The 14,407-nt window shown below is 39.3% G+C and overlaps 1 protein-coding gene across 9 annotated transcripts in view; it reads right to left on the bottom strand.

The window, feature by feature from the left end:
* NAV3 (neuron navigator 3) overlaps nucleotides 1–14,407 on the bottom strand; it is a 569,112-nt gene that overhangs the window by 273,531 nt on the left and 281,174 nt on the right. For all 9 annotated transcript variants that reach the window (XM_075932261.2, XM_006118491.5, XM_075932267.2 and 6 more), the window contains exons 2-3: nucleotides 8,589–8,706; nucleotides 7,888–7,940 (exon numbers count right to left, since the gene is read on the bottom strand). In XM_075932261.2, coding sequence (XP_075788376.2) covers nucleotides 7,888–7,940; nucleotides 8,589–8,706 — 171 coding nt within the window. The remainder of the gene's footprint in view (nucleotides 1–7,887; nucleotides 7,941–8,588; nucleotides 8,707–14,407) is intronic.

Raw genomic sequence — 14,407 nt, 5'->3', positions numbered from 1 at the left:
ATGAAGCCGTGATCATTTAAATCGTGGCTTCATTTGCCTTTGCCTATGTGTCTAATCTACATGCCTCTGGCAACAGAGGCATGTAGTCTAGACATAGCCCTGGTGAGGGGGAAACATCAAAGTTCTGTTTCAGAAGCAGCATTCATAAGAACACCGAGACTAAATTCCTGACCGCTCTGAAGTCAATGGAATTTTGCCATTGACTTCAGTAGAGCCAGGATTCCTTCTTGGGTGCTTCGCCAAAAAAATGTAGTCCTCCAAAGCACTGGAGTACCTGATATGTACAAGAAACCATAGTATATTTTGTCTCTTTCACCATAGCCAAGGTTAGCATATCTATGTGAAGTGAATGGATGTATAAATGTTTGAAATATTTATCCAAATATTTTCACATTTCAAAATCCTGTAGGTGTTAGGAAAAAGTGAAATATTTTCATCCGCAATTATGTCAACTTATACGATGTAGGAATATGACTGTTTATCACAGAACTTCTTATGCTAAGGGGTCCAAAGGGAGGCCCAAGGTTCATGTGTTAAAACTAAGCATATCTATCCACCTACATTTTCCATACACCATTGTTGATGCGGTATATATTGAGTGATTGCTTCTACAAAAACCTAGGTTAGGAGAAGTACTGATGAGGAGAAGTACTAAGTCAGAATAGCAGGAATGGCCAAAGTTTTAAGAGTAACACAGATCTCAGCTATTCCAGATAGCAGGAATCTTTTCTACCAACTTATGTGATCTTGATATGACCAAGTCCAAACTTGAGCCTTGCCTTTGACCGAATCTGACGTGCAACAGGGAAACTAATCTACCTCCAGACATTAGGCAAGAACCTCGGGTAACATAAATCAGAGTAGTCCCATTGATTTCAATGGAGCCCTGTTTATGCCAGCTAAGGATCTAGCCTATGCCTCTCAGACCATGACATGACTGTTTTAAATATTTCTCTGACACCAGAAAGCTGGTAAATAATGTGCATGCTTATTTTAAAAGAAAATTTTTACTTGTCAATTATAACAGTTCTGTGTATTAAGTTTAAGGGTTGGAACACATTTTTATTGCAAGTTACTTAAAAACTAGGAAGATTTGGTTTGTATTGGTATGTGCATGATCAAAAGCCCTTGCATGGCAGGGAATTAATGAATTCTGCTGAAATAAAAAGACTTTGTGATAACGTGCCCATGACACTTGTAGATTAAGTCAGTTTAAACATATCTTTGTAAATATATTTAGTTATATTTCCCTCTGTGGGGGCCATTCTAGGAACTAAGATAATTCCTTAGGCTTTAAATCCAAGTCCAAAAGAATCACATAAACATTTGATGGAACCTGATATTTAATACAAGCCAGTTAGGACATACTGTAAAAGAAACCATTTAAAATAAACTTATTGTTTTCTTTTAAAGCTTGCACTTGTGTCTGCAGTTCTTCTAAATGTGAATTTTATTTTTTGCTATTTTAAAATATGGTAGGTATTCTAGACATTCCTTGTATGCATAATATGCTAGGATTTTTTTTTTTTTTTTTTTTTTTTTTGCTATTGAAGATCATAAAGATATACCACTATGATGCACACATATTTACTATAATCCTTCTGCTACTATATTGGGAGAAATGTATTCACTGCTGTAACCAACAGGTGCTTTCTAAAATAGTTGTCATAGTTCTTCTATATGTTCATCATCAAATTTAAGTGTATTTTAATATACTATTCTTTATAGGATGCATGTTTTCTCTGCCTTCACTGAAACTGATACATGATTTTTTCATTAAATAGCATCTGACATATACTCGGAATTAAATGTGTTCAAATGACATGCAACTCAGAAACCTAAACAAAAGGGTTAATGAGCACATGTGCTTTCTCTTTACTGATTAGTGCTGTTTTCTAGCACAGAAAAATGCTACCCAGGATGTGTTCCTGCTGAGCATTTTCTTTTATGACATCACACAGTCAGATGTGAGCAATTCAATGGAACTTACTGCTCACTACTTTGTATGAATGAATAACTGAGTCTCTCTGTGAAGATAAATTGTCAAAAATCCTGTGGTTCTTTTAATGTTCGCTGATCTCATATGGCTGCAAAGCGGACTACTTGTTTCAGTGCAGAATCAAGGGTTCCAGTAAGGAACTAAAGCAGACAAGTAATTATTTAAAATGACAATATGGAATTGAGAAAACTAAAATGTAACCTTTCCTCAAAAATATGTGTGACTGCATATTTGTGTCTGTTGTTTACATATACATATTATGACTTCTAGGGAATTGTGGTACAGTAAAATATGGACTATCCTTACAATGAAAAAGTTTCCCCATCAAGTACATATTCAGAAAGAGGATAGGCAGATAGATGTTTGGTCATCTTTTTCAGCATACTTGGAAGAGGAAGTCTCCCCAGCCAACAAGATAAAAACTTTAACCAAGTTCTTTGAATATTTATCTGACTGTTAATAAGTAGAAATGTATGGTACGATATAGTGAGTTAACAGTTTGTTGTAACTTTACCCCAACATTTTTAATCACATGATTACATACTATTTTTAATAATTACCTCTACCTCATTCAGTGCAAGGTATGGGATGGTGGCAAAGAAATGAAAGGTTTTGCAATGAGTATGTAGGAACTTGATCATTTATTATGGAAATTGGAAGGTGTATTGTAACAAAGAAAAGTATCTTATGGTGAAGGCAATTGAATGCTGCCATAGTGAACTAAATGCTATCTCTGCCTCTGCCACTGAGTCCCTATGTGATGCTGGTCAAGTCGCTTAACCCAAACATCTCACAGCCGGCCACTTATTGTCTGCTTCTAATTTTTTGGATGTCCAGCATGAGATGTTTAGATCCTGATTTATCAAGTGATGAGCACTTATATCAACAACTAGAGTGAGTGCTGTGTTTTAAACATATGAAATCCTATCCAAATAAATACTCTGAAAAATCAGGCCCAATTGTGTCAAACTAGCACCCAAATTTCACCAATATAGAAAAACTAACCATTCTGTACACTAAATGATAGGGTCCTGTAGGGTCCTACCATCAGGCTTGTTTCCCAGACCTCAGATAATTCTTGCAGTTCTTTTATGAAACCTTTCCAATTTGTCACCATCCTTTTGAAAAGGTGGATATGTAGTCAGGCAAATAGAAACAAAAGTGGCAGAACTAGCTTCTGGTCTGCCAATCTTGCTAATGTCCATTCAATGAGATCTGCACAGTTTCTTGTAGAACTCTAGGGACCATCCTTGAACCATCAAGCATTTCCAGATTTGAAGCATTTTGCGCAAAATGGAAATATTCTTTACAAGCAATTTTCAAAGAGTATAATCCCTGTTGTATAAAGGAAATGATTCCCTTTACAATCACTTTCATGGATATGGAGGAAAAAAGGGGAAAAAATGATTTCTAAGAGAGTGATTTTAAATGCAGATTCTTGGCCAACCTGGTAAAAGCATTGACTGACGTGGTGAAGCAATTCTTGGACTTCAATATGATTTGCTTTTTGTATGACATTCAAAAATTTTTATACCTGGATGATGCTGGGAAGGTTCTGGAAATAAGGTTCTCATGTCTGGATATATTTATTTTGTTATGTAAATTCTCTGGAATGTGGGACAGAAGAATGAAGAAGAAAAATTTCTTGGCATTTAATAAGATTTGCTTTTTGTATAACATTCAAAATTCTTCCGCAGAGAAGAGAAGGAGAGCAGAAAAAATAACTTTTTACATAATTTTTAGCAGGCATATTTATATTCCCTGTTGGTGCTGTTTGAGTTGTTGACAGAGGATCTTTGCTGACCTCTGAACTTTGAAGTTGGAAAAATACTTACTGGTTCCAAAAGAAAGAGTACATCAGTACTAGCACCAACAAAAGAGCTCAAATAGGAAAGGGGACTGGTGAGTTTGGATGAATAGTTGAGGATTTTCTCTGATGAATTCTCCAAATAATGTAATCCCATTAAAAAACATGTGGGGTGTTACTATCATAAAAATGTGTGGGACCAATATCTTGAATTTATTTCCCATTTTGAACAGGAAATTAGCTTACGTCAAAATTTTTCAGAGTATTAGTTTTTCTTGCAGATTCCAACCATCTGGATAGTCTGACGAAACAGGAAGAACAGAAGAATGGGTTAGACAACTCTGGTTCATTGCTGAGGCAAATTAGTGGAAGATGTGAAATGATGGTGCATTGAACTAGCCCACACTAATACATACTTTGAAAGAACCAGAAGGAATGCAGATTCATCAGATTAAGAGGATCTGATTAGTGAAAATTCAGTTCATTTGAAATTCCCAGATCTCTGTTGTAGAAATTTAGGCTACGTCTAGACTACAAGCCTCTTTCAAAAGAGACTTTTTTGAAATAATTTTTCAAAAAAGCTTCTTTCAACAAAGATTGTCTAGACAGCAGCCAGTATTTTCAAAAACGAGAGTCGCTTTTTTGAAAGAGAACACCCACACTGTTTGGATGCTCTCTTTCGAAAAAGCACTGTTTGCATTCAATAATGCCTTTTTTCGAAAGAGCACTTTCGAAAAATGGTGTTATTCCTCGTGAAATGAGGTTTTCCACAGTTGAAAAAACTGTTGCATTCTTTCGATTTAATTTCAAAAGAACACAGCAGCATTCTAGATGCAGGCAAAGTTTTTTTTGAAAAAACCCTGTAGTCTAGACACACCCTTAGTGAATCTGAAATGTCTCTTTGAGGAGACAGAGTAAACTGTGATCAGCGTGTGGAACAGAAATAATCTAATGGGGGAGTCTGAACATGAAGGAGGAGAGACTAAATCTACATCCATTGTGGCAAAATGGGCAGATCTAAGCCACGGATAATGTAAAAAAAAGTGGATGTCTATGTATGAGAGAGTTTGAACAATCTGTTTTGAGAACCAGAGCCGCATTTAAAATCCAGACATGGACATATGAAGGAACAGATTCTTTGGTCTGGCAGAGCTCAGCTCAGTGCAGTACAAGAGGTGAGGTAAAGATAGCTTTATTCTTGAAGACTGCCAATCTCCCCAATGGATTTTTCCAGCACCGTGAAGTTCTGTTGCACAGCTATGTGTTGACCATGACCCCATAGGACTGCAACAAGGAGGAGGATGAGACACTGGGCCACAACAACACACAAAGATTCCCTCTATACATGAGGGAACATTAAGTGGCCCAGAACTATTAGTTTTCTAGCTGCTTTGTGGTCCCAATGAAGCACAACATAACCAAGACAAATCCATACACCAGGATTTATGTACCTAATTTTCCCTGTGTGGAAAATTTGTTAAAAATAAAAGTTGTTTAATTTACATTGTCAAGAAGAAAACTTTTTTCCTGAGATACTTTAATTGAAAATGACATACAAAGAGAATGCTTTCTTAGCATATTTTGAGGAAGTTATATGGCCCATGCTATACAGGAGCTCAGACTACATGATGACAATGGTCCTTTCTGGCCTAGAAGTCTATGAATCTAGCAATATGAAACAAACTAAGGAGAAAAGTGGAGAGCTAACCTGGCAGAAGAGTTACAATTGGAGAGCAAGCAAAGGCAGACAGTGTTTATTATATAAAGTAAAAGAAACAGCAAAAAGATGGCAGGAAAGCAAGAATACAGCAAATAGCTATTAAAAGGAGTCAGCAAGATTCAGTAGCTAGGCCACTGTACAATCTAGAAGTAGTCAAAACTTGTCAGCTCTTCCATTCACTTCCTGTATTCTCTTGAGTCAACCTCTTAACATCTCACTACCTCCATTTTCCCATTTGCAAAACAGGGGAAAATGATGCACTCAATCTGGCAGACTGCTTTACGATCTTCACATCTAAAATGTTACTCAAATGCTAGCAAAGAAGCAGTGTGGCTTAGGGCACTGAATTCCATTCCTTGCTTCCTCACTGATCAACTGTGTAACCTTGGGCTAGTCTTTATTTCTCCATGTTTTATTTTCCCTCCTGCATTTAATATATCTTGGCTCTTATTCCCCCCCCCGCCTCGGAATAAACTGCAAGCCACTCCACTCCCTGCCCAGAGAAACCCCAAGGGCCTTCTGATCAATCATTCCCCTGTCCCTCATCTTCCTGGAGGTGCGCTTCCTGTCCTCCTTCTCCTTTCTGCCTCTCCCCCCCCCGCCCGATGTCCCCAGCCCAGTTCTGCCCCCCAGCTGTCCTGTTCCCCTGATGGGGCTCCTTTCTCCCAGTTGTCCCTGCCTACTCCTGCCTGCACCCCTCCGCTTTTACATTCCTAGACTGGTTCTTCTGCCCCGCCCCCCTCAGCTCTCTGCAGTCCAATGCCTGGTTCCACCCTCAGAGCTCTGCTCCCTCCTACTCTTCCCAGTATGACTCCCCTACTCCATTCCCAGCCCAGCTCTCCCGTTCTCGCTCACACAAAGTGATGGGGATCTCCTGCCTCACTGCTATACCACCCCTCCTCCCGCTACCCCACCCCCTCCACTGTCTTGTGTGGTGATTAAAGCGGCCACACCCTTGCACTGCTACCACCCCCACTCTGCTGAGCTGAGCACTGGGCTTAAAGAGGCAGGGAGCCAGTTATATACTATATACATCGTATATAAGCAAAACTTGTATTTATATATAAAATCCAAACATGACACCCTAATGTACAAAATCTCCTTATCTCAACATTAGCTTCAATAAAATGTTAAAAGCTGTGCCTGTCACAATGGGGCACCACTCTCAGATGCTATCTCTAGTTTTTGCTGTAATACAAATAATGAATAATAACTATGAGTGAGTGAGTGAGTGAGTGAGTGAGTGAGTGAGTGAGTGAGTGAGTGAGTGAGTGAGTGAGTGAGTGAGTGAGTTTGTTGTGGTAAGAAGTTAGAAAGTAAGAAAGAGATAATACTGTCCACTTTAATGATTTTGGTTCCTGTAGAAGTTTATAAAACATCTACTTCATTCCTTAGTTTTACATTTATGTAAAAAAAAAAAATCCTATCCTTTTTCCATTTCCCAGAATAAAATAGCCTAAAATGTGACTAAATGTAAACATTCTTGACCATCTCTAATTTCCACTTGCTTATTTAGTTTCAGGAGTTTGCTAGTACTCAACCTCACCAATAGTCAAATTCAGATCTCCTCACTCCTAAAGCCTTGCCAGCAAGGAATGTGTGTAAATTGTTCACACATTATTTGAATGTGAATAAGCAGCTTCAGTTCCTTAGAATAAGTCTAGCACATCAGTAGATGACTACAAATGACTGCAGTAGATGAATGGTCATGTATACAGACAATCAGATTTTTGTACCTGTCATTTCCACAATCCACTAATGAAGTTTTCTTTAAGTCTGGAGTTCACTAACCGGTCAAGACAATAACAAAAATCATAAGCCTTCATCTGAATCATAGTTAATTAAGGCTAGGTGCCTGAGAATATTAAATTGCCTTTAGCTGGCTGCCAGTTATAGCTCAGAGAGCTATATGCCCAATATGCTATTTCTAAAAATATTGGAGTCTATGCATTTAAATAGACTTCAGAGTGGACAAGTTAGAAGGCTATTTTTATTAGAAAATAAGTTTGCAAGTGTATTTCAAACCAGTTGTCCAGACACAAAGTATCCTTTAAAATGTATCCTTTAAACCCGAAGTTAAATTATTTGGATATTCAGGAAAATAGTAGGTCTTTTACAGCAGTTCACTGTGTTAAATAGGACTCAAGAAGTTTTGTTGCTCAGATAGCTCAAAAAAACCCTGAGCTAGTTTGTATCAAAGTGAATTGACAAATACCAAACATATGCAGGAAGGCTAAATTATAAGTTTATAGTAAACATCAGTTTGAGTATTCCACCATTAAACAAAATAAATGAACGTTAGAAGCATCTCAATAAAGGGAATAGATTCTAATATTTACTAGGAATATAGGTTATTCTTACCATTTGAGATTGGCTCCTGGGACAGCCATTGATATCTTCAACCTTTTCATTAGCTAAAGAAAAAACAATGAAGTGAAAAAAAAAAAGAATAAATAAGTGTGAGGAGGAAAACAACAGAAGAAGAATAGAAAAGGCAAAGCAATGAAGTGTGCAGGGGTTTGTTGACACAGAGCTCCCTTCCAAGTACAGTACAGCCCTACAGTAACAACACTCTTGTTAGCAGCAGTTTCTTCCACATGCACAAATCATGCAAAAGGGAAGTGCGAAGGAGGTTGCTGCTAATTCTTCAGCCCTTGCCAAATGACTGCTGACATGAAATCTTCCAAAATTGTCTTTGCAGGGTCAGGATATAGTTTCAAGGCATCCCACAAAGCATGAGCCACGCCAATTATCAAAATGCACACATGGGAGACATATGCCTTAATGCAGCATTCATTTCTGACAATTCAATGTGTGTAAGAAACAGTTTGGGCCATTTAAAGTATAGTTAAACAGCCACTTCCAAACATTCTCACATAAACATTTTTTTTAAATCAAGACAAGGAAAAACCACATACATTTCAAATGTATGGACCGAGTTGGGGTATATTATTTGAATTAATCTCATTGTTAAATTAATCTCACTTAAATTATACATCCTCCCCCCTTCCCCTGCCATGCAAGAAGTCAGATCATACTGTGTCTCTGAGCATATGTCTTACCGATGATCTGGATGATTTCTGCTAACAGAACTCCATCTGCAATGTCCTGTTGCAAATCCTTGATCAGTCGCTTGTGGCCAGATTTTGCTAGGTAATGGTTAGCCCAGTCAGTGTAAATCTGCAGAGCAGAAGAGGAGACAAGGGAGAGAGGGGAAGAGAGAAAGAAGACAATAAAAACTGTTAAGACAAATGTTGGCTTACATATGAGAACTAATCTGCATTACATTCCACTTTAAGAAGTCAGCACTGAAGGAAACTGTCTTAACATTATTTTTTTTAAAAAAAACTCAGTTCTCCCCTCCTCCTGCCATTTTGTCTCTTATTTTAAACTTGAAGTGATTCAGTTTGATTCATGAGTGGTCAAACTCTGTGTGAGCAAGAAAAAATTCCCCTTATGACTGTCAAGGAATCTGCTGTCACAAATCAATCATTTCCAACACAACCCCAACAATGCTCCACTTCAAGCTTTCCAAATTTACACTTTCACTCGCACAAACACACACACACACACACACACACACACACACACTTAAGCAATTCAAAAATATCTGATTAATAAAAGGATGTGTGTGTGTAACGATTCAGTGGATTTGATGTTCATAATACTGTATTTTAACGTTATCTGCTTCATTTTATGTAATTAATTACAACTTCCTGATGTTTTGTGACAGTTCATTTGCAATGCCACCTATAGTTGAGCTTGCTGCAGTGTGCCCAGCAGAGTGTGAGAGCAACAAGTGTACAAAGTAGGCATGCAACTCGAGTTACAGAATATATTCTGGAAGTATATTGTGTCCTTTTTTCCATGAAAATGGAGGGGGGGGGATTTGACCAGTCTATCTTATTCAGCAACAGAGACCACTTGAGATCACAGAATCAACATTTATCAACACAAGGTTAAAAAGACACTCTCTGAAGGACATCTCAGAACAGAGAAAAGAAAGTGAGAATAGTTGTACAGAGCATGTATGAACAGATGCTGAAACAGAGAGTCCACAGCAACGTGTACAGAATACCCACAGAGAAGGATCGGATTCACCTATTGAAAGAAGATGGAAATTATACCTCCATCTACCAGCAAGGACCACTACACCTCAGAAAATGCTATGTCTGAGTCTTTCCCACAAGGTCTCAGAAAGAAGGGCAAGTTGTGGCGACTGCTGCAAACTCAAAGGGAGTGCCGTGCAGAAGTGCTAAATCAGTGCCGCAACCTCTTCTCAGTCAACACTGCCTACCTCATGGACTGTGCCAATGCCCTCTGCTCTCCATTCCTTGCATAAAGAAAAGTGTCATCTCTTTCTACAGCCATAGAATCCGCTGATGGCAAGAGATATTATAGACTTTGTGGTAATTCTAGTCTTCTCTATATAGTATACTGTACACAATGACTTTTTAAGTATGTCCATAAACAGTGATATTACTATTGGGGAAAAAAACAATATGTTGTATTTCCACATATTTTTTCATCCAAGGATTTCAACTCAGTTTGTAAACATGCATTTACTTGACCATACAGTTCTCTGTGGCAGTAGAGTAACATTAGTATCCCCATTTTACAGATTAAAAACAGAGGCAGAGGGCAGTTAACAACTTTCTCACATCACACAGGAAATCTGTGGCAAAGGTGGGAAGAAAATCTGGAGCAGGATCCCAGTTCTGTACCTTAACCACAAGATCAACATCTGTTCTCTGTCATGATACAATTACTGTGCCTCACCATAAAATATCACAATCAGAGTGAAAGAGAGAGTTTCAAAAACTCTTGAGAACTTTATTCCATGGAAGTTCTGCTCCTGAACACTTCATCACAAGGCTCCTCTCCAAGGTAATAAGGGATGTCATACATTACAGGATAATTTACTTGATTTAATGTATTTATTCTCAAATACCCAAGGATATCTCAATAATTGGTTATCCCGTCTACTGTAGAGCTTAAAATAATTTCTCTGCATTACATTCTGGAAATGAAAAAGGGTCCTGGTTTCTCCCATTCTCAAGAAGCATTTCTATAAGAATGGTCAGGCCAGATTTCTCCTCTTTACTCAGAAGATTGCTTTGAACAGCACCCCCTTGCACTTGTTAATTCTGATTTCATCCACTACTGTGATGCCCATTCCCTTAGCTTTGGAGAGGAGGGAAATGAAAAGCAGCCCTGTTAAAATGCTTTTAATCTCTCAAACTGTAGATTTCAAACTAGGTTGCAACCTCATTGCAAGGATGCCATTTAGAGAGGGTAGGGGGGCAAAAGCACCTCATACTGTGATGCTGCTTGCTCTTCTTCCCCTTTCCCTCACTATCAGGGAACAAGGGGAAAGTACAGAGCTTGCATCACTTACTCCTCTGTCCCTTCTCTTCACCAACCAGGAGTGAGAGGGATGCGCACACGTTGTGTTCTTCCCCCTTGCTCCCTGATAGTGAGGGGAAGGGGAAGAAGAGCAAGCAGCATCCTGGTATGAGGTGTTTTAGCCCTCCCCTCTCTGCCTTCCTGAAATGGCACCCTAGCCTCTTTGTAATGGGGTTGCCAGGGTTGGCCTTAGACTTGCTAGACCCCAGGGCCAAAGTCTGAGCCTCATAACACAGGCCAAAGCCAGAATCCACTACTTGGGCCCAAAGCCAATGCCTGAGGGCTTTAGCACTGGATAGCGAAGCTCTGGCTTTGATCCCCTCACCTAAGTGGAGGGGCTTAGGATGAAAGGGCTCAGACTTCGCTCTCTCCCTCCTGGGTTCTATACAGAATGCATGGTTCTGAGGAGTGTGCTACAGAGGGCATTAGGACATACAGAGAACACCCTGAATTCATGATTTTTCAATATTTCAACACTTCAAAGAAAAAGTCACAAAGACATTTACCATATAAATAGCATTTTGTGAAGTAAGGTCACTGGACTAAATCCAGAGGTGAAAGTAAGCAAGTGCGCCCTGGTGGTCAGCTCCGGCAAGAGCTAGCTGAGCTGTGGCAAAAGCCAGCAGGGAGCTATTTGAAGAGTGGGCTGGGACCCGGGTTTAAATAGCACAGTATCTCCCAGAAATGTTAAGTTACTTTCACCACTGACCACATCTCCAATGATACACAAAGGCCGTTCTGGTGGGTCAACAGAATGTTGTACTTTTTGAGTCACATAATGGGAGCTTGGAATATTGTATGGAGAAATGCCCCAGGAGATCCGTCAACTACAAAATGGTCCAAGAATAAAAAGGTTAAATTGCCATTGGTATAAATAAAATATCAAACAGCTGGAGTGGAATGCACAGTTACATTGCCTCTTTTTTTTTCTGGGATCACATCGTCTTCTCTGTTCTCTTCTCTGTTTCCCTGCCCCGGGTAAAAGAATGCACATCTTATTCAACCCCGTTCTTTCAGGGATCCAACTGCTCACAAGTTAGTAGTTAAAAATGAGAAGTATGTACATCAGATATATGGCACTATAAGAATGTGTTCCTACCAGTATGCCTGTTTGTTTTATGCCAAACTTTCTGAAAGAAATGGCATGTGAAACAGAGAAGCAGGCCTGCATAGTTCACTACTATAAGAATACCTGAAGGGCTGGCAATTATCGATGTCAAAAAAGATTGCTTGAGTGAAAACACATTCAGTAGAACACTCTCACATCCTGCATGTGCCGGGTGGAGGAGACATGCGGAGATGATGAGACAAGTCAAGTTTCAGTCTGATTTTTATTAGGACCCCAATAGTGTGACATAATGGGCACTCTGAAGTGGGAGCTGAGGATTGTGACACAGATGGTCCAAACAGGTATATTTTCCCTCCATCCAATCATCTTCTCAATATTTAAACAAAGGGGCCATGTGTAGTTTCTGCCAAAAGCTAAGAACCAGTTGTTTGTCATGGTTACTATGAAATACTTGTATGGGATATAATGTGATATATGAAATGTAGACTATTAGATTGCAAAACTAAAACGAGACATGTCACTTGGGGCAAAGTGGGGTCTCAAGGGCTATGTCTAGACTGCAAGCCTCTTTCGAAAGAGAGCGTCTAGACTGCACACGGAACTTTCGAAAGAGCAAGCCGCTTTTTCGAAAGAAAGCACTCAGTGAGTCTGGATGCTCTCTTTCGAAGAAGCCCTATTTACATTCAAGAACGCCTTCTTTCGAAAGAAGCACTTTCAAAAGAAGGCGTTCTTCCTCGTGAAATGAGGTTTACCGCCGTCGAAAGAAAAGCCGCGTTCTTTCGATTTAATTTCGAAAGAACGCGGCTGCAGTCTAGACGCAGGTGAAGTTTTTTCGGAAAAAGGCTACTTTTCCCGAAAAAAACCCTGAGTCTGGACACAGCCAAGGCTAACTCAAATTCACATTAAGATATTTGCAGAGGTAGCACTTTACTTGCTATATGGACCATGGGGGAATGAGCCTTTATACATTAACACACCCTGAGAGAGCTCTCTGATGATGGAAGCCCTTGGGTTCAGGGGCAATAGCCTGCAACTTGAGCAGAAGAAATGGAAAAGTTATTATCTTTTAGAGAAGAGAAACTTTGCAAAGAGGGTGTCTCATAAAAGGTGGATTGCAGCGTTCAGAACTGGACAGGCACTGCAAAAACTGTCTATTGGGTGAGAAACACCTTATTAGATAGGAAAGAAACTTATTGGCTACTGATTGTATTTTGATTTTTTCTTTTGCATATAACTTTATCTTTCCAAATCCATTCATTTGTTTTTATCTGAATCTCTATTGCAAATGTTGTTAAATAAGCTTCAATGTGATTTTGCTATAGACACACCTAAGAGCCCTGTGCTAAGAAAAAAATATTGAACTAAGGTGCAAGCAATGAATTTTTTGCTCTACTTCCATGTAGGCAGCAGATGGATGTGCATAGTGAATTTCCTGAAGATAAGGGATTAGCACTTGAGTATAACATAGTAGGTGGAAATCATTAGCTTGCAGGAGGAAAGAGCAGGGCACTTGGTGCTCGAAGCAGAGTGACTATGTGGCCAGCAGCCAGTGACTGCGGCAGGGGAAGAGAAGGAGAATGTGTGTCCTCTGGTGGGCACAGACAGGGCTCCATCTCACAGTGAGTGGTGATAACTGTCCTGGGACTTTTCACCCAAAAAGGGTCACAAAGACGCTCACCATCTTGCAGCATCTGGCACTATATCATGTCATCTTGCACATTCAATTATTTTTACAAAAATCTTTTTCTCATAGAAGTCTTTAAACTGACGGCTATGCTCTTACTGCTTTAAACACAGTATCAGTCTAAAAAAAAAACCCCCATACAAACCAGAGTGAGTCACTGCTATGCTTCCTCCAGAGCCATCACTAACTTTACTAATGCAGTCTTATTACTGTATGCTGGAATGAACTACTGACTTACTCATTTCCTTGAAAATGAGTTTCCTCTCTTGCCCCTGTTCTTTACATACACATCTGACAGAAGAGTATTCAACTTCAACATAAAGCTTGAACTGCTAACAATGTAAACAAGGAGTTTGCGTTATCTGTGCCACAGTGGGCCAGTCTCAACAACATGATAGCAGAAAAGAACAAATTTTATATCTGTGTGGTCCCACAGTCTGTGATGCTTTAATTACTTGTAATGCTAAAACAGAGCAGTTTGAACTAGGGCACAGACCTTCTCAAGTTACACTGGTTTCCCCTAGCATTCTTGAACTGCTTGTCATTCTATCATTTAAGAGCAGGGGAAATTAAACAATCTTTGATACCCAAATATAGTTATGAACTTCATCTTGCTACTTCACACATTGCTGAGAGGAAAACAGTAGTCAGTGGTGGGCAACCTGCGACCCGTGGGTTGCATGCACCCCATGGGTGTTCTATGTGTTGCCCGTGAGACATTT

This window comes from Pelodiscus sinensis, chromosome 1, assembly GCF_052426305.1.
Source record: "Pelodiscus sinensis isolate ZL-2025 chromosome 1, ASM5242630v1, whole genome shotgun sequence".
NCBI lineage: Eukaryota > Metazoa > Chordata > Testudines > Trionychidae > Pelodiscus > Pelodiscus sinensis.
This window is presented reverse-complemented; position numbering and strand designations above follow the sequence as displayed.